We start from the raw sequence: 19,889 nt of genomic DNA, 5'->3' as shown, positions 1-19,889 counted from the left end.
TTCTTTTTATATTCTGCAGACTATTTTGATATGGCCATGGGCAAATTAATCTCTCCGAGCTTATTTCGTCTTTCATAAAATAAAGATAACACATACCATGCAGTTATTACTAAGTCTTATCCAGTAAATAAAGTAAAAGATATATTGTAGGTCAACTTAACGGGTTTTTCAATATAATAAAGATTTACTCTAGATGTAAATTTTGTTATTTTGATACCAACATGACAGTTTTGTGTGCTGCTGTTGTGTACTGATGTGTTTGCAACTGTCTGTAGATCATTCAGTTATTTATAGAGGAAGATGGAAGATGCATTCTTGATTTAATCTATTAAGAAGAGCTATAGTAAGGGAGAGGTGAAATTTCAGCATTACCTTTTTTAGGGAAGTTTTTTTGTTTGTTTGTTTTATTTTTTCCCCAGATAACTCCGTTAAATTGCATTACCGTATATTAAACTCCTTTTTACTTATGTGTGGCTTTTCTTTCCCCCAGACTTGCCGGATCAAGTACTAAGGGTTTTTAAGGCTGATCAGCAAAGCCGATACATCATGATCAGTAAGGACACTACAGCGAAGGAGGTGGTCATTCAGGCTATCAGGGAGTTTGCCGTTACTGCTACCCCGGATCAATATTCGCTGTGTGAGGTCTCCGTCACACCCGAGGGAGTAATCAAACAGAGAAGACTTCCAGATCAGCTTTCCAAACTTGCTGATAGAATACAACTGAGTGGAAGGTATACATTATCTATCTTACTGTATTTCTTCACCTACTCTTCAAACCCACATCAAAGTCTAAGAGATAAACACTTTTAAAGGGTATCTTAAATGAGTAAGTGCCCCTGCAGATTAAAAAGTTTTTTTTCCTTTTCACCAAGAATTGCTGTGTCTAAGTAAATGCTCACAGTTCAGTACTGATCCTGACAAAGATCCTCTAAGAACTTGTTCAAGGGCACTGTGACCTGAAAGTTGTTACTGACTCCCCAAGTGCAAACAGTAGCTTCTCAAGGTTGCGCTTTATACTGGGCTAGTAGAATGGTCGAGTAAGCTTAATGTAAAGTCACAGGTAAACCCCGATGCTGTCTTCTCCTTGGAAACATGTGCATTCAAAAACACATTTTCTAATAATGTTCTAGTATCATTTGCTCATGCATACCTAACTTTTCTAGGAGCTTCATTAGTTTAGTCAGAAGCATCTATGACAATGTGGTTGGCTAAGACTGCCTATTATTACATACCATGCTATGAAATATGCTTCTTAACTCTGAAACCAAACTTTGGTTGCTACAGAGCTCGGTCCTTTGCTGCCTAAGTGCTTATATCATACATGTTACTTGCAAGAAAACATTGTACCTGATTTTGTCATTCTCTTGAATGTTATTTCCATTGTTAGGTGTATGTAATTTCATCCTCAAATCACAATAAATGAAAGTTGAAAAATAAAGTAGTTAAGTTTTGGCTCTCATATAGTGACTAGATTCTACACTGACTAAAAATTATGTAGTTCTGTAAGTCATATTTTTTTCTATTTTTCTTACCTTATGCAGTGTTTCATTATACTTTTTCATATTATAGATTTTATTTCATTCATTCAAAACTTCTGTTTTCTTGCAATCAACTGTAACTTCCTTATTCTTCTTCACTCTTATTTCCAAACATGATCAGATAGTTTTGTTTTAGTTAGGTTAGTTTTTCTCAATTATCATTTGAATATACATTGATAGATCTGTAACTGTGATAGAGTTCTACATCTCCATTGAGCTGCAGATTCATGCTTCACAAAAATCATAGATAGGTCCATGTCATTGGCCTCATGAGTAATCAAAATGGAGAACATTAAATCTGTGAATTTATAACAGGTATATGTTTTCTGTCATAAATATTTGCCTTGGTAAATTATGCCCCAAAAAAACCAGTTTAGATGGACCCTCACTGTGCTCATTCTGTTTCTGTTTCTTCATGTATGGAATTTGGCTTAGAAAAAACATGTATCTACCTGTCCCTTCCCCGCAATAAAAAAAATCACAGGCAAACATCTGAATGCTATTTTCAACCAGATGTTTAGAAAAAGAAAGGAGTACCAGCCCTGAGTTCTTGTTCCTGTGCTGGCATTAACTAGCCATTAATCTTTAGGAGCTTCTGTTTCCTATTCTGATAAATAGGGATTATACCTGCCCCACTTACATGTAGGGTTTTCATGAAAATCTAGATTAAGTAAGGTTGGATTGATCTAATTTGGACCCATCAGTAGTCACAGATTCTCTCTTCACCCTGGGAAGATAGAGTGATGACCTGTGTCTGAACTTTCCTGCTTCCTGCTATCGGTCCTATTCCCTTATTTAAGTTGAAAATATAAGCTATAGCTATTTTCTGTCATTTTTAGCCAAAAAGATAAAATAATTTAGAAAGCAGGAAAGGAAGAAAAGGAATTATAACTGGTACAAATGAAATTCCATGGGATCTGTTTGTTTCCATCACCAACTTCGGGATAGGTGGTTCTATGATCTGGCGACTGGAGACAGCACCTGCACTCTCTGCCTTGGTTGAACAGAATCCTTATATCATCCAATTCGGTGTTCTCTCAAACTTTCTGTGAAAAGCATTCTTCTTTCCAGGAATGTCATGAGACTGCTGCTTAGGCTTTAAATCTGGTATGTTTCTGGTTTTCATAGGTATTATCTGAAGAACAACATGGAAACAGAAACACTTTGTTCAGACGAAGATGCTCAGGAGTTGTTGAGAGAGAGCCAGATTTCTCTGCTTCAGCTCAGCACGGTGGAAGTTGCCACACAGCTCTCTATGCGCAATTTCGAACTGTTCCGCAACATTGAACCTACCGAATACATAGATGATTTATTTAAACTCAAATCAAAGACCGGCTGTGCCAACCTGAAGAAATTTGAAGAAGTCATTAACCAGGAAACATTTTGGGTAGCATCTGAAATTCTGAGAGAGACAAACCAGCTGAAGAGGATGAAGATCATTAAGCATTTCATCAAGATAGCACTGCACTGTAGGGAGTGCAAGAATTTTAACTCAATGTTTGCAATCATCAGGTAGGAGAGCATAGTTTTCTTCAGATTGAATGCAGTTTACAGATTTAAAATAAGTATCAATCCAGTAACACCACATAATTAGTATAAATGCAGTAGGTCTTAATTGACTCATAATGAACAATTCTTTTTCTCTGAATCCTAATCTAATCCTTAATTTAAAATATGTCATATGCTGATTTGGAGCCCAGAAAATCTATATCCCCCACTTTTTATTTTTTTGTTTTAGCTCTGTGACCTTGAGTAAATAATTTTAACTTCTCTGAACACCATTTTATTTCTCTGTAAAATAACAATACCCCAAAGAGCTGTCAAGAAGATTAAATAATATGATGTATGTGGAGTTCCATCAGACAGCACAAAGCAGATGCCCAATGAATGTTAATTTTCTTCTCTTTTAAGTCCTTAGATTGAGGTTGGAAGAAAGTACAAATGGAAACAATTAGCTATATTGATGTTAAGCATGATTATTAAATTAGTCATTTTCTCTGTGGGAGTTTGGCTATACTCTCATTGCTATTATAGCTTTTGTTTTATTTTGCTACTGTAGGAAATTTGCCCAGTTTGTTTTATCAGACGGCTGCCTGGGCCACGTACTGCTGTATGTACGGAGACAAAGCATCAGCACTTATATCCTAGTGGTTTTGAGGCAGATGAGGAGGGAATAAAGGGAAGACAAGAATAAAACCCCTTGGCTTGACCCTGGCTCTACTTCCATCGGCCATTCTTGTTACCCAGAATTATCGTTGAAAGTTTCTTATGCCTCCTTCTGTAAATTATCATGTGTATAAAGCACACTTGCAGAGGTGTTATATGTCAGTTCTTAATCAGTACACTAGTTTACTCCCTTCATTTCGTAAGAGACCATTTAATTGTACACCACTTTTCTTTTTCCTCCTCTCAGTGGTCTAAACCTGGCACCAGTGGCAAGACTGCGAACAACCTGGGAAAAACTTCCCAATAAATACGAAAAGCTATTTCAAGATCTCCAAGACTTGTTTGATCCCTCCAGAAACATGGCCAAGTATCGCAATGTCCTCAATAGTCAAAACCTACAGCCCCCCATAATCCCTCTATTCCCAGTTATCAAGAAAGATCTCACATTCCTTCATGAAGGTAAATAAAAGGTGGAGGATTTCTATTGTCACTTGTAGCAGCATAGAATAAATGCCATGTGATTTCCTTTTTCTTCTCTGTCAATTACAGGAAATGACTCAAAAGTAGACGGGCTGGTTAACTTTGAGAAGCTAAGGATGATTGCAAAAGAAATTCGTCATGTGGGCCGAATGGCTTCAGTTAACATGGACCCGGCCCTCATGTTCAGGACTCGGTGAGTGTGTCATCTTCAGTGGCACATGTGGGATTGGAGAAGGTTAAGTTTAGAGCTTCCCAACAAATGAGAAAAGAAGTTGAATATTTATATTTGTGGCATGTCAGAAATTACATTAGGACGTGCTGAGAATCACCACTGAGCTCTAATTTGGAGTAAATGTCTTATTCTGCACCAAGTGCACTTTTTACTGTCAGTAAAAATAATTTGACCTTCAGACATTTTTGATTTACCATTAGTCACAATGATATATTTATTTTTCAGAACACTGACTTAAAGAGAGCTAAAACTCATAACTATAGTAGTATGAACTAAAATATGTAAATAACCCAAACAGTAGTGTCTCGATATCCACGCAATGGGATTCAGCTATCAGTGTGGTCAAAATGATGAATTCAGTGAGGGAGAGAAAGAAGTCAGTCTTCCTCTAGAAAAAAATATTTAAATATATTTGTCTATTGAGCCAGAAAAATATTTCCGGCAAAGTTGTATGTGTGAGGTAATTATGCCGTTTAATGTTTGTGTGCTTCTAGAACTGCTTATCCAGAAGTCTAGTCTTTTCTTTCTGAGCTTTAATCTCTCTGTCTCTCCTTCTGCAACCCGTGCTTCAATCTCCATGGCTCTCACTTACAGGAAGAAGAAATGGCGGAGTTTGGGGTAAGTGGTGGAGACCTTGCATACCCACACGTGGTTCTTATTCTGCTCATTGCATTGTTTTCTTACCTGCTATATTTTCTGATGCTTTGCATTTTTGCATTTTTTTCTTAACCCTCTTGCTGTAGCAGAATTTCAGATGGCAAACTGACTTCAAATTTAATCTGTTGGGCCTTTTGCTTTTGAAGTCATGATCCATGAGAGCTATGAAATGATTGATGATTGTTCTGGGGAACTGTAGGCCAGGCCTATTTCTGAGCTCTCAGAAAGATTTTATTTTAATGTAATTTGTATGTCTTGAAACAGGAATAGCCACAAGTAGGAGGAGGGGAGGGAGGATAGAAGGAGGAGGAGTGGGAGGAGAGTAGAAGGAAAAATCGTGCAATTAAAATACTATTGCATAGATATGTGAGAAGTAAATATATATAATATAAAAGGTGCCCCAGGTGTTAAAACCAAATTTTTTACAGCTCAACTAACTACTATTTTCATTCTGTGTAAACCAATCCTTTTAAAAAATAATTCTTAACAATTCGTGTGCTAAATATTAATAGTTTCCATACATACGCGTTTACATTTGCATGACTGTATTATTAACAGATTGACCATATTACTGTAAAAACTCACCACATTCACTCCACGGGATAGGAAAACAGTTGTGAACATTGCAGCCAGTTTTATTTAAATCTATGTAAAACATGCTCTTTAGGAGAAGTACATTTAATATTGTAAACCTTAATGATTATAGCTGTATATTCTTGCATGAACTTCTGTATATATAATAATTATTGGCTGGCTTCTATGAGAACACCGCCTTGAATGCTCTATGGAGGTGAAAAGTAGAATTTCTTAGTTGGAACAGAACAGGTGCCAAACATACATATTTTTATGTATATTACATATAACTGTTTTTTTAACTAAAACAATTTTTCTACGTTATTCTTTTATAACAGTATGCTTACTGGAATGAGGCATGTGACCTTTTGAACAGGGAATATGTATATTAATATAAGTCTTGGCACATTTTAAATAGATAAAATAATCTCATGCTAGAGTGAGCTGCATATCTACCTTTTCATCTTCCAGGTCTCTCAGCCAGGGTAGTACAAATGCAACAGTGCTAGATGTTGCTCAGACAGGTGGCCATAAAAAGCGGGTACGTCGTAGTTCCTTTCTCAATGCCAAAAAGCTTTATGAAGATGCCCAAATGGCTCGAAAAGTGAAGCAGTACCTGTCCAATTTGGAGCTAGAAATGGATGAGGAGAGTCTTCAGACATTATCGCTACAGTGTGAGCCAGCAACCAACACATGTGAGTTTTTCCTTAAAGTGGCTGCAGACTTTGGCTGGAATGCACATTTGTTTCCTCTGGTATGGGTGGTGACAAAATGCGGCTTACTGCAAAGGGAGGAATAGCAACGCTGAGATATCCTAGCCTTTCCCTTGAATGCTACTATTGAGTACCATGCAGCACCGTGCTTGGCCAAGCCCTTGTGTCCACCTGGGGAGACTGGGGAGGATGACGCTGTGGCTGCATCAAGCGTAACTGTTGCTTTAGTTTCATCCTGACCCAGCCAGTACACATGCAAGGGACACCTGGGTGAATGTGGCTCCCATTTGCATGCCTGGTTTTCTCACAAAGGTACTCCCAAGGGGATGGGCACCCCAACAGGTTGGGGCCCACCAGGACAGATGAGCACAGAACCGGGTGTGCCTGCTGCCCTTGACACCCCTAGCCCGCACAACACTCAGCGGCAAATTCAAGTACCACTTGAAGCAATAATGCCACTTAATAGTGAACCACAAGACACTAATATGTAGGTTTCTGGCCTTATGCATCAAAGAATTTTGGACACTATCTTAGAAAAATAATGCCTGATGTTTTTCCTGTTGTAGATTTTACCACATATTTGTGTTTTTAAATATATATACATATAGCATATGGAACTGTCCACATTTTTCTATTTTTACTTATGTGTTTAATAGTATAATCATCTTTTGAGGTTGCTAATTTCATAAAGTAAATATCTTTGTCCTGCCATGCCTCTAATATTTTATGTAACTAGGGTACCCCCTCAATTTCCGTCCTTTATATAGACAGCAGAGAAAAAAGACGTGCATTTTAGTATTCTAGCTGCAGAAAATGCTCATGTAGTTCTAAAATTACCTTCTACATAGCTGCCAATGTCTCAAATCCTTTGTTCTCTTTTCAAACCAAACAATTATCAGTGCCTAAGAATCCTGGTGACAAAAAGCCTGGCAAATCCGAGACCTCCCCTGTGGCTCCGAGGGCAGGGTCACAACAGAAAGCACAACCCCAGCCACAGCCCCAGCAGCCGCCGCCACCACATAAAGTCAACCAGGGACTGCAGGTTCCTGCCGTGTCCCTTTACCCTTCGCGGAAGAAAGTCCCCGTAAAGGATCTTCCGCCTTTTGGTAAGTGATTAAATTCGTTTCCTTTTTTGGTGCTATTCACTGTCATGTTTTTTCAGATTAGGGAAAAAAATATTTGTGTTGCATAACTTTGTCTAATATATTTGAGTTTCTCTGTGATTATTATCGTCCAATAAAACTTTAAAGTTAAGTAAACTTCACTTTTGCCAGGTGGAGGAGTTGTTTTTATAAATTGTATCTCGTTTAAACATGCTCATTTGTCATGGCAGGGTATAATGGAGACATTATGCATTTGCTAATTTAATTTTTAATAAGTACAGGAGATGCTTTGTCCATATACATTATTTAAATTAGTTTTGCCTTATGACCAATGAATTGCTGTAATTTAGACAGAATATTTTTAAGTTAAATAATTTGTCTAAAGTTGAATTCTTATTTGTTGAATGACTTATTCAATAACTTGGGGAAAAATATGTAACTTATTCCTGAATGGGGAAGAGCTAAATCATGCTTCATCTTTCCTATTAAAAGTGATGCATCTACTAGTTTAGTCCCTTTATGTAAATTGTACGACAAAATAATGTTTCATAAAATGTACTGCTTTTTTTTCTACCTATATGTGAAAGGAAACAGTGTTAATAAAATGGAATTCCTAAAAATAAACAGATAGCAAAGGTAAAATTGGATGTTGGTAGCTAAGTTCCTGAGCTATTGCAACCTATCCTTGTGAGCTGGGCAAGAGTCCATTAGTAGATCCCTCAGACACTCTATCCTTGCCCCATTCCTCCTGACCAGCAAGTGTCATATTCGTCGAGTTTGGGAAAGTGTGAGAAAAGAACACCTTTCCTTGATGTGTTTTCCCTTTCAAATCTTCTTGTTGCTCCCCCATCACAAACAAACTGAATTGCATCTTTCGTTATCCACTATGTGCTTAAAATGTGTGTATCCTAAATCCCCTGCAGTCTGACTTCTGTCTCCGCGTTTCATGCTGCACTTCTTATGGAAGGTTATCAGTCTTCATTTTAGCTAACAGTAGCCTATTAGCTGGATTTAAGAGAATGTAGGTGTGCCTGAGCATAAAGCTGTATCCCCCATTTTCCCAGAGACTGTCTCTCAAAATGCTTTTAGGTCCATTGGAATTTATGAACTTTAGAAAATGTGGATGAAATATCATATGTTGTCTTATGATGTTTATTTAGCTTAACATAAATACTTAAAGTCACATCATATAAAATATTAATTTAGGGTTTTTCCTCACTCCAATTCTACATCTTTTACATCGGTATCTTTGTCATCACTAGAACCACTTTTGAAGTATCTAACACAGCTTTCTGAGGCGTAGCATCTTCGCACCCATCTACATTGTTTGAAAGATAACACTTTTTGAATCCGCGCATGACACTGGCCTTGGAAATTGTTTCCAAATCAAAAGTGTTCATTTACTTAGATTTACCATAGTTGGTATTTTCATGAATCCTGTGTACGTTACTATTTCTACTTGTAATCAAAGTGTTGCTTTAAAAGTGATTTTTTTTAAAAAAAGATTATATTAAAACAACATCAAACCACTTAATAAGAGGTGAAATGAAGGATTAGGTCTTTGTTAAATTTTATTGACTCCTTTTGAATAGATTCTGTTAAGTCTATGACCAATTAAAACTAGAAGTGATTTGAAGTAGTTTCAGGCTATGGCGCCTTCCCAGCTATCTCTTTGTTGTTCAAAATAAGATAATCAAGAGTACCTCATAATAATATGAAAGCCTTTGTAGAATATTTTAATGTGACTCCCTCATTTCTGAAAAATAAATTTGGGAGCAGGGGGTTTAGCAATCATCTGCATTGGCATATATAATTATTTTTCCCCCACCCACATCCTACTGGATCCTACAGTTGGCACTGGTTCACTTCCTTCTTCTGAAACCTTCTCCCATGGTTTCTGTGACACAGCACTTTCGTGGGGGTCCCTGCCTTCTCTTTCATCTGTTTTTTTGACCAAGTATAATCTGTGTAGCATTCCTTAGAGCTCTTTCATCCACTTTTTCTAGTTTCTGTTATCTCTGGGCCCTTTACTTCTCTCCTGTCATTTCCACTTTCCCTGAACTAACATATCCAATAAGACCAACATATGTTTCCAGCTCAGACTTGAGTTCCAGTAATAAATATTCTTAGCTGTGCCACTTTCATCCTAAATTCAACTGTTTCCAAATCGTCTATTTTTTTCCCTTCATTGTTACCTAAATTGTTGAATAAAGATGGTGACTTAAAGGTTTAGAATCTAATGTAAAATATCAAAAGCAGTCTGTTTCTCATACTGTGGCAGACACCAATCTGAAACCAAACTACAGGTATCTCATGGCTTCTATAAGCTTACTGTTTGGACCATGAAGACAAAGAACATTTAGATTGAAAATAAGTTGAAACTCAATAACACTCAATTATTATTAGTAATAATACTAAATCTTAACACAAAAAAGATTTTTAGTAATTAATGTTTTACTTTTTAGTCTTGAAAATATATATTTAAGTTCTTTTCTTTCTTTTTTAGGCATAAACTCTCCACAAGCTTTAAAGAAAATTCTTTCTTTGTCTGAAGAAGGAAGTTTGGAACGTCACAAGAAACAAGCCGAAGACACGATGTCAAATGCATCATCACAGCTTTCTTCTCCACCTACTTCCCCACAGAGTTCTCCAAGGAAAGGTAGAACTAAATTACTTATTTTTTTTTCCTTTCTCGAAATATGTATACTTCAGGTATAATAAATTCCAGAGTTATGCATAATATAATTTTTAATAATATAAATCTAGTCGTTTAGGATGATCTCTTATCTAATGTCCAATGGATTTTTCTCCCTCCCAGTTTATAAATTTGGAAGAACTTTGGTATTTTTTAATGTTATACTTACAGTATAATGTATTAAGTATATAACTATATAAAACTTTTAAAAAATATGTTTAATTTTGTTGGTTGTAAGTATGAAAAGAATTCTTTTTATATTAAAATTTGTTCTAACTAAATTTGGTTATATATCATTAATACAGAAAAGAGGGATTTAAAAACATTTGAAAAACTAATATCTTCCTGATTTATTTTTTCATTGTATTAACACAGGTCTTGACTACCTTTTTTGTTGCTACCTTGTTTTATTTTTAAAGAGACTTCATTTTAGGCAAAGTCTCCTCCTTATGTTGATACTTTCTCATATTAAAAGAGTAGATAATTTCAAGACTTTCCAGGCTACTTCCTGCTACCTTTTAACTGAGGGGCTGTAGGCTAGTAATACGTGGCTAAGACTTAGTTTTCCCCAGAGGAAGGCCAAATGGGTTCATAAATTGTTAGATTTCACTGACACAATAAATACTGCTCTACTTTGTAGATGTTTCAGACCTCTGTGCGTTTTGTGTGGGTATCAGTCTCTACCATCCTTGCTAAATGGATATATCTAAATTCTTTTCTCATCCTGTTGTCAGGTGGCAGTGGCAATCAGCTGAGATCTTTTGGCTCCGGGCAGTTGGACTTAACCAGTTCCTCCTCTTCTCTTGGAAGTGAGAACAGTAACAAGAATAACAATGCACCACGGACCTATGGGATAGGTGGGGTTTATAGAACCAAAAACAGGGTGGGAAAGAGAGGAATCATCTCATTAGTTAAAGAAAATGGGAGAATTCCTCCAAATGTCAAGTGTTCCATCTGAGTGATTATTTTTCTGGAGATTTTTTTTTGAGCAGACCATTCAGGGAAGGCTTTAAATCTTGTCTGTCAGAACTTGCAGTATGGTTTATAAAAAGACATTTCATAGATGAACACATTAAATCTTATCAAGACCTGTGCAGCCTTTAAAAAATAAATCAGGAATTACCAATTTACTGAAAGGATGGGAGCATACTTAAATTAGAAACATTCAGATGTTATAGATTTAATTTTTTTTTTTTTTAGGTAAGCAGCATTGAAAAATTTTGCATTGCATATAATCATATAAAACCAATGTTTAAGTAACATGAGATCCTTAGTAAAGTAGACAAGAAAAAATGAATATTGAGAAAAAAGATTTAGATTTTCTTCATTAAAAATATTAAGACAGGCCTCTTTCATTGTGACTTTCAAAGTTATTTTTAGTAATGAAGGAGAATTAAGAGTCCTCTCAGGACAAGAAATAGACATCTGTGTAGACACTTTATAGTAATGATCTCGGGGAAGAACGCACATTACATCCGTCAAAACAAAGAGCTTTTATGTGATTCAACTAATATTAATATTGAAAAACCAAATGGCAAAAATTCAAAGACATCTCCATCTCTTACTTCTTATTCTTTTTTTATATGTCCATTTAAAATTATAAGTATAATACAGATACTTCCAGTTCAATTATTCTATGCCATACTTAAAGTTCTAAAAATAGAAAACTCAGTTGAAAATAAGATTACTGGCTTTGTTTGCAGTTTGGAAAAAGCCATACTTTTAAATCTGATCAGTTATTCTTCTTGGTTTCTTTCATATAGACTAATAGTAGTATAATTTATAGCTAGGGAAGCTGAGAATAGTTAAGTAGTGCCATGATTTCTGCATCTTTTCTTAGTTTGTATAACGATGTTTTCCCTTTTCTTCTCTAAATTTTGATTAAGCAACTTAAGCCTCATTATAGTAAAATAATTATCTCTTAGTCACGTGGTCTCTACAAGTAAAATGGGTTTTTTCTCCCCACTTTAATGGTGATATCTATGCCTGCATTTTATTTTGCTTCTATTTGATAGGCTTCCATTTTATGTTACACACCCAGAGTGTCTAATTAATATGGTTGTGTTTCTCACGCAGGCTATACTTTGGCTCCCAGTGGTACTGTGGATAATTTTTCAGATTCTGGTCACAGCGAAATTTCTTCACGATCCAGCATTGTCAGCAATTCTTCTTTTGACTCAGTGCCAGTGTCACTGCATGATGAGAGGCGCCAGAGGCATTCTGTCAGCGTCGTGGAAACAACCCTAGGAGTGGGCAGGATGGAGAGGCGGACCGTGATTGAGCCGGACCAGTACAGCTTGGGGTAGGCGGCTTTACTTGGTGCTCTTGTGCATTCCTCCTTCCATCTCTCTTTCAGTGAAGAGTCCTTTCTTCCAGATACATATTTGTATTTATTTTACATAATGCCTAAGAAATTTGCTCCCATCCCAGTTATGATTGTCACACTTTCTAGACTAAGTACCATGCTATTTTTGTTGCACAGACTGCTTTTTAAAGTTAGATTTATTCTTTATTGGAATACAATTGTTCTGTGCTGAATGCAAAAGGTGACTTCAGGATGTATCCAGTTCCTTTGTATGAGCTGTCTTCCTGAAATAATCAAATTATATTGAGCCATCCTTAGTGTTGTAAAGAAAGAAAATTTTTTTTTTTTAATCATAGCAAATTGTCGCTCTTTTACCCGTGCTTGTTGGGTAGTAATGACAAAGTGAGAAAACCGGACATGGCAGAACTCACCACTATAATGCAATTTGGCGATACTTTCATCCTTTCTGGAATAAAAGAAAGCTACCTTTTTAGGAAAAAAAAACACCACGATATTTTGGTTTTATCATAGGTGAATTAGTTTAACAGTCTTGCTTTTATTTTTTTTCCTTTTTTGTTTCTTTTGACCATTTAGGTCCTATGCACCGATGTCGGAGAGTCGAGGCTTATATGCTACAGCTACAGTAATCTCTTCTCCAAGCACAGAGGAACTTTCCCAAGATCAGGGGGATCGCGCCTCACTCGATGCTGCTGACAGCGGCCGTGGGAGCTGGACGTCGTGCTCAAGTGGTTCCCACGATAACATACAGACGATCCAGCACCAGAGAAGCTGGGAGACGCTCCCATTTGGGCACACTCACTTTGATTATTCAGGGGATCCTACAGGTTTTTGGGCCTCAAGCAGCCATATGGACCAAATCATGTTTTCTGATCATAGCACAAAGCATAACAGGCAAAATCAAAGTAGAGAGAGTCTTGAACAAGCCCAATCCCGGGCAAGCTGGGCATCTTCCACGGGTTACTGGGGAGAAGACTCAGAAGGTGACACGGGCACAATAAAGCGGAGGGGTGGGAAGGACGTTTCCATCGAAGCTGAAAGCAGTAGCATAGCGTCTGTGACCACAGAAGAAACCAAACCTGTTCCCATGCCTGCCCACATAGCTGTGGCGTCAAGTACTGCAAAGGGGCTTATTGGTAAGTTTAAAAATGGAGGGACTTCGTCACGTCTGGATCATGGCTTTAATCTAACTTATTTCAAAAGTAAAATTATATATTTGTGGTTCTTTTCCTTATTTTATCCATTGCTCTGTAGGGCTTCCAAATTAGCAGTGTGTGCAGGATTTTGAAATGAATACTGGGTTTTGTGGTCAGGCACATATAGACATATTCCTACCTAGTATAGCATTCAGTAAATCCTAGCTATCAGGCTCAGTAGATTGTCGCTGTGGCTGTTATCAGGATGGATGCCCCTTCTTCATAGACAAAGAATTTTTCTTTAACTGAAACTGTTTAAATGTTTTATTGTTCTGTTTCTTTCTCTTTGATTGCGTTTAGAACTTTACATTTTGCATATTCAAAAATCTTCCATTGACTTTTGTTATGCAGGCAAGTTGTTTCTGCAATAAACAAATTCTTTCTACACGCTATAGAATGAGGGAGAGCACAGCTTAGGTGTCAGGCAGATTGGGGTTTGAATCTCTGCTTTGCCACTTTACTAGCTTTGTGACATTTGGCAAAGCACTAAAGTGCCTGTTTCCTCATCTGTAAAATGAGCTGAATAATTTCTACTATTAGGGTTATTATTTCTAACTCGACAGGGTTAATGCGAGGATTAAAGGAGTCTATGCAAAGTATTTAGAACAGTGCTGGATAGTAAATCGATAAGTACATGGAAGATACTGCTGCTGTTTCTGTTAAAAGCTCTCATGTACCCTCGGTCCTGCCGGGATGTATTTTCTATGGCATGTTTAACATCACTACAGTTGAAGTGTAGGAATAAATTATAGGATATAGAGTGACAAATTCTGAAATATAATCATTACAGACATTATTTTTGTGAGGGAAATTGTAGTTATTTTGCCGTGTAAATAGTCATAGGAAAATGTCAAATTTAATACCTTTTTAAGCTGAGTAAGAAGAAAACCGTACGTGTTCTTAGGTTGAACTCTTCCAAGTGCTTTCTCATAACAAACTAATACTTAGAATTTTTATTGTGAAGAAAGGAAGAGTGATTTTCAGTTTCTAACAGTTGAATCTAGAAAGTTGAAGAAACTAAAGCTTTAGTGTTACTTGCCTTTGCAGATTTCATATTCTAGGTCATGAGCATCAATAAAAGGATTTTAAGAAAACTAAGTACCTATGGTTTTAGAGCTTTTAAATTAGTATCCTTTGTGCTACATTTTCAAATCTATTTTAATTCACTGTTTGAAAATAATATGGAGTGGACTTTCTGCCTGACAGAAGGAAATGCCCAGCAAAGATGGAGTGGCCACCTTGTGTCTGGGGCAGGGAGAGGGAAAGAAAGGGAACTTTCACCGCAGTGCTGACATGTTTCCGGCATAGCCCAGGAGTTCGAGGTTGCCCTGAGCTGTAATTGAACCACTGGGCTCCAGCCCACCGCACAGAGTGAGACCCTGTCTCAAAAAGGAAAAATAAAACAAAGAAAAAGGAAAAAAATACTTAGATTTCTTAGTAGTTTCTCTCGCCAATTACTTAATCACTCAGTGAGCCATCATGAGTATTTGTTTTGGTTACTTCCATGCCCTGCCACGCACCCACACTTCTGTTCCATACCACACAAAATCGCATTTGCTACTATGCCATTTACTGTTTTAATAATTATATTTTTAATAAACATTTGTGGCATGAAACAGTCTACAAAATTTTTAACGGCTGGCATATTGTTTCTGCCATAGCACGAAAGGAGGGCAGGTATCGAGAGCCCCCGCCCACGCCGCCGGGCTACGTTGGAATCCCCATCGCTGACTTTCCAGAAGGGCATTCTCATCCAGCCAGGAAACCTCCGGACTACAACGTGGCGCTTCAGAGGTCTCGGATGATCGCCAGACCCTCCGACGCAGCTGGGCCTTCGCCGGCACAGCCCCCGCATGGGCCCCCGACGAGCAGCAGGCCCGCGAACAAACCGCAGTGGCACAGACCCAGCGAGTCCGACCCGCGCCTCGCCCCCTACCAGTCGCAAGGCTTTTCCGCGGAGGAGGACGGTACATACACATACATGTATTCTTAAAAGCTTCCACTTGGCTGTGCTCACTTACGCTGCCTGTGAGCTTTCCAGGGCGTCTCTGTTTTCTTAATACTGTGGTCAGCTGTGTCTGTGTCTCCATGCACTACACAAAGATCACTTTATACTCAGAGTTCCAAATTTAGGGTTAGAGCTTCTGACTGCTTTCTATGTGTGTGTGTGTGTGCTTGTGTTTTTCCCTGACTGGCTTAAGAAATGCCAAAGATTTCAGAGGGGATCACTTTTAATAAAGTGTGTACCTGGCTGGATTTTTTTTCTAATTCTCACCAAAATTGAAGTACTTTTGTGGCCCTATTTTAAGGAAACGAATACAAATTTCACAAGTTTGTGTTATTTTCAAGCATTTTTAGAAACATCATGAGCTGTCAAATATGGATGGTTAAATTTTTCTGTAGAATCATTACATTTGGACTCTTAATAAATTGGGGCTCATGCCAGACACAGCGGCTCACGCCTGTAATCCTAGCACTCTGGGAGGCTGAGGTGGGAGGATCACCTGAGCCCAGGAGTTTGAGGCTGCAGTGAGCTATGATCACGCCACTGTACTTTAGCCATGGCTAAGAGCAAGGCGCCGTCTCAAAAAAAAAAAAAAAAAAAAGCTGGGACTCATTTGGAAATGAAAGTCTGATAAAGAAATATACTTTCTCTCTGGCTTTTTTGCCTTTTCTCTACAAATCTACCTGGACATACTGGATTGAGGATGAGAGGGAAGATCATGTCCCCCACCCCTCTTCTTTAAGTTTTCAGTTTAACATGTTTTATTACACAGTCATTGTAGAAAAAGCAAAACATTATAAAATTACTTATAATCCTACCACTTGCAGATAGTCATTATTAACATTTTGTTATATCCTTCTAGACTTTTTAATGTGTATCTGACTGTATGTTGTTTTTTAAAAAGGCACATACACTTTTTTAATAACAGCTGTATTGAGATAAATTCATAGACTATTCACCCGTAAAAAGCACATAGTTTTTAATATTGAAACTATATTCTGAAATGTATGAAGACAAACCAAGAGTTACATAACAATAAATTTTATTTGATATGGTTGAATTAATAATATAAACACTATCAGCTTATGTATAATCATAAAATGCCACTTCATCTGGTATCTACTAAAATGTCGATGATAGTTTACTACCTTCCAGAGAGGCTGTCTGTACAAACCTAACTTTGACTTAACTAAGTAACTAGCATGAACTGTCAGAGTTAAAAGCCACGAGCTTATTGTGAAAGTATTAAGACTTTTCAATACTCTGATGAGCTGTATATTTTAAAATTTGTAAAAGGACATGATTTTCATAATTCTAGGTCTACAGTTAGCAACTGGGGGTGATTTTGTCTTTCGGGGATCCTTGACAATATGTGGATATGTTTTTGGTTGTCACAGCTTGGGGTGGGGGTGCTACAAAACATTTTGCAATGCCTGCCCAGGAAAAGCACATGGTATTTTAGTTTTTTCCAGTGAATTTATTATTAATAACTTTCTGACCAAAAAATATATAAAATATACGTTTTTAATATTATATATTTTAAATATATGCATTGTATATACATTTCTAACATTTTTGTGGTGTCAATCATCGCCTGAGGAAAAAAGACAAGGAATTTAAATGCACTATACTAAAAAGAATAGCTACAATGTTTTTATTTAGCACATCAGTGAATATATTCTCTATAGCACAAGAAATTATTTGCTTGTTCATTGATTTTTCGCCCCCTCTTCCTTGCTGTATTTGCAGAAGATGAACAAGTATCTGCTGTTTGAGGCACAGGCGAGCCACCTACAAGGAGAGGACACGAAGACGTCCCTAGCATTGGAGCCTTGGAACTCACATTCTGAGGATGGTGGACCAGTTTGCCTCCTTCCCTGCCTTAAAAGCAGCATGGGGCTTCTCCCCTTCTTCCCTTCCCCTTTGCATGTGAAATACTGTGAAGAAATTGCCCTGGCACTTTTCAGACTTTGTTGCTTGAAATGCACAGTGCAGCAATCTTCAAGCTCCCGCTGTTGCTGCCTGCCACATCACACAATATCATTCCAAATTCCAAGATCATCACGACGAGATGATTCACTCTGGCTGCACTTCTCAATGCCTGGAAGGATTTTTAAAAATCTTCCTTTTAGATTTCAATCCAGTCCTAGCACTTGGTCTCATTGGGATAATGAGAAAAGCTAGCCATTGAACTACTTGGGGCCTTTAACCCACCGAGGAAGACAAAGAAAAACAATGAAATCCTTTGAGCACAGTGCTTGTCCACTTGTTTACAATGTCCTCCTTTTTTAAAAAAAAAAATGAGTTTAAAGATTGTGTTTAGAGAGTAAATGTTTTATCCATTTAATGATTACAGTATTATTTTGAACCTTAAGTAGGGTTGCCAGCCTGGTTTCTAAAAAACCAAATATGCCGGACAGGGTGTGGCCGCACCAGGAAGTGGGGAAGGCCTGGCTTGTGACCCTGTCTTCCCACGTCCTTCTGGCCTCACCCATGAAGTGCCCTATCCTGGAAGTATAAAATGTTAGCCAATTTCTCGAATACCAAGACACCTCATCTGCTCCTTCCCCAGCGGGTGGGGTTCTGTAAAACTGTTTGCACATGGCCAGGGGAGGGAAAAAGGACTCTCATGTCCTGTCTGAGCCTTATGGAGGCAGGACAGTGTCATTTGAAGGGCGTGTCCTGCTCCATTGAGATGGATGGCAAACCCCGTTTTTAAGTTATGTTTCTTTGATTTTTGTTAATTTAGAGTTTTAGTTGTGTTTTGTTTTTTTTTTTTTTAAGAAACATTTATAACTGGACAGCATTGCAGTGAAAGCAGCTTGGGATGTTGGAGCTAATGCCAGCTGTTTATACTGCTCTTTCAAGACAGCCTCCCTTTACTGAATTGGCATTAGGGAATAAACAAGCCTTTAAACGTGATAAAAGATCAAAAACCTAGTTAGATATGCCAGCCTTTGCAAGGCAGGTTAGTCACCAAAGACTAACCTCCAAATGGCTTTATGGACACTGACTATAGAGAGGCCTAAGTGTAGCAACCATCTGCTCACAGCTGCTATTAACCCTATATTGACTGAAAATGACCCCTCCACTCTATTTTTGTGTTGTTTTTGCACAGACTCCGGAAAAGTGAAGGCTGCCAATCTGAGTAGTACTCAAATGTGAGGAACTGCTGGTCTTGGATTTTTTTTCCATTAAATTCAGCTGATCATATTGATCAGTAGATAAACGTAAATAGCTTCAAATTTTAAAAGTGGAATTGCAGTGTTTTTTCACTGTATCAAACAATGTCAGTGCTTTATTTAATAATTCTCTTCTGTACCATGGCATTTGTCTACTTGCTTATATATTACATTGTCAATTATGCATTTGTAATTTTACATGTAATATGCATTATTTGCCAGTTTTATTATATAGGCTATGGACCTCATGTGCATATAGAAAGACAGAAATCTAGCTCTACCACAAGTTGCACAAATGTTACCTAAGCATTAAGTAATTGTAGAACATAGGACTGCTAATCTCAGTTCGCTCTGTGATGTCAAGTGCAGAATGTACAATTAACTGGTGATTTCCTCATACTTTTGATACTACTTGTACCTGTATGTCTTTTAGAAAGACATTGGTGGAGTCTGTATCCCTTTTGTATTTTTAATACAATAATTGTACATATTGGTTATATTTTTGTTGAAGATGGTAGAAATGTACTATGTTTATGCTTCTACATCCAGTTTGTACAAGCTGGAAAATAAATAAATATAACAGAAAGCCTTGCCTATATTCTTAATGAATCATGCATGCTTTTTATTATTGAAGTGGACTAGAGGCCTTTGGTTTCACTGCAAAAGCAAGTCCTCAGGAGGTCAGAAGAGATTTAGCCTCTTGGTTGGTAGAAACTGCCCAAAGCCTATTTGTAATATTTTGTGTAGCTTTCTGTTGATTCAAAGAAATATCATTAATATTACCACCGGCCAAACCATATTCAGAATTCAGTGTTTCTTGAGGTTCAGTGAAAAGTAAAGATGGTATCACAATACATTTATATAACTTTTGTCTTTTCTCAACCTTTTTCCAGTAACAGTCTCTGTGGGATATAATATTTTGATTCCCAGTATATATACTGAGAAATAGGACCTCAGAGATCTTAAACTGACATTCCAGGTCATGAACACTAAGAGTACCATTTAGCTAATGATTCTAGACTTCTA

The 19,889-nt window shown here is 37.3% G+C and overlaps 1 protein-coding gene across 4 annotated transcripts in view; it reads left to right on the top strand.

Annotated features, from left to right (window-relative positions):
- Nucleotides 1-19,445, top strand: part of RAPGEF2 (Rap guanine nucleotide exchange factor (GEF) 2) — a 295,150-nt gene extending 275,705 nt beyond the window's left edge. Inside the window, exons 12-24 of one of the 4 annotated variants that reach the window (XM_012651917.1) lie at nt 491-731; nt 2,667-3,050; nt 3,952-4,163; nt 4,254-4,377; nt 5,011-5,034; nt 6,118-6,341; nt 7,259-7,465; nt 9,969-10,121; nt 10,892-11,014; nt 12,234-12,459; nt 13,057-13,616; nt 15,338-15,643; nt 17,431-19,445. In XM_012651917.1, the coding sequence (XP_012507371.1) occupies nt 491-731; nt 2,667-3,050; nt 3,952-4,163; nt 4,254-4,377; nt 5,011-5,034; nt 6,118-6,341; nt 7,259-7,465; nt 9,969-10,121; nt 10,892-11,014; nt 12,234-12,459; nt 13,057-13,616; nt 15,338-15,643; nt 17,431-17,456 (2,810 nt within the window). In that variant the 3' untranslated portion in view covers nt 17,457-19,445. The remainder of the gene's footprint in view (nt 1-490; nt 732-2,666; nt 3,051-3,951; nt 4,164-4,253; nt 4,378-5,010; nt 5,035-6,117; nt 6,342-7,258; nt 7,466-9,968; nt 10,122-10,891; nt 11,015-12,233; nt 12,460-13,056; nt 13,617-15,337; nt 15,644-17,430) is intronic. The other 3 variants (XM_012651915.1, XM_012651918.1, XM_012651916.1) reach the window with 3 other exon arrangements.
- Nucleotides 19,446-19,889: the final 444 nt, after the last annotated feature.

This window comes from Propithecus coquereli, unplaced genomic scaffold (genome assembly GCF_000956105.1).
Source record: "Propithecus coquereli isolate 6110/MARCELLA unplaced genomic scaffold, Pcoq_1.0 Scaffold376, whole genome shotgun sequence".
NCBI classification, from domain to species: Eukaryota; Metazoa; Chordata; class Mammalia; order Primates; family Indriidae; genus Propithecus; species Propithecus coquereli.
Note: the sequence above shows the minus strand (reverse complement) of the source record. Positions and strands in the feature narration are given on the sequence as shown.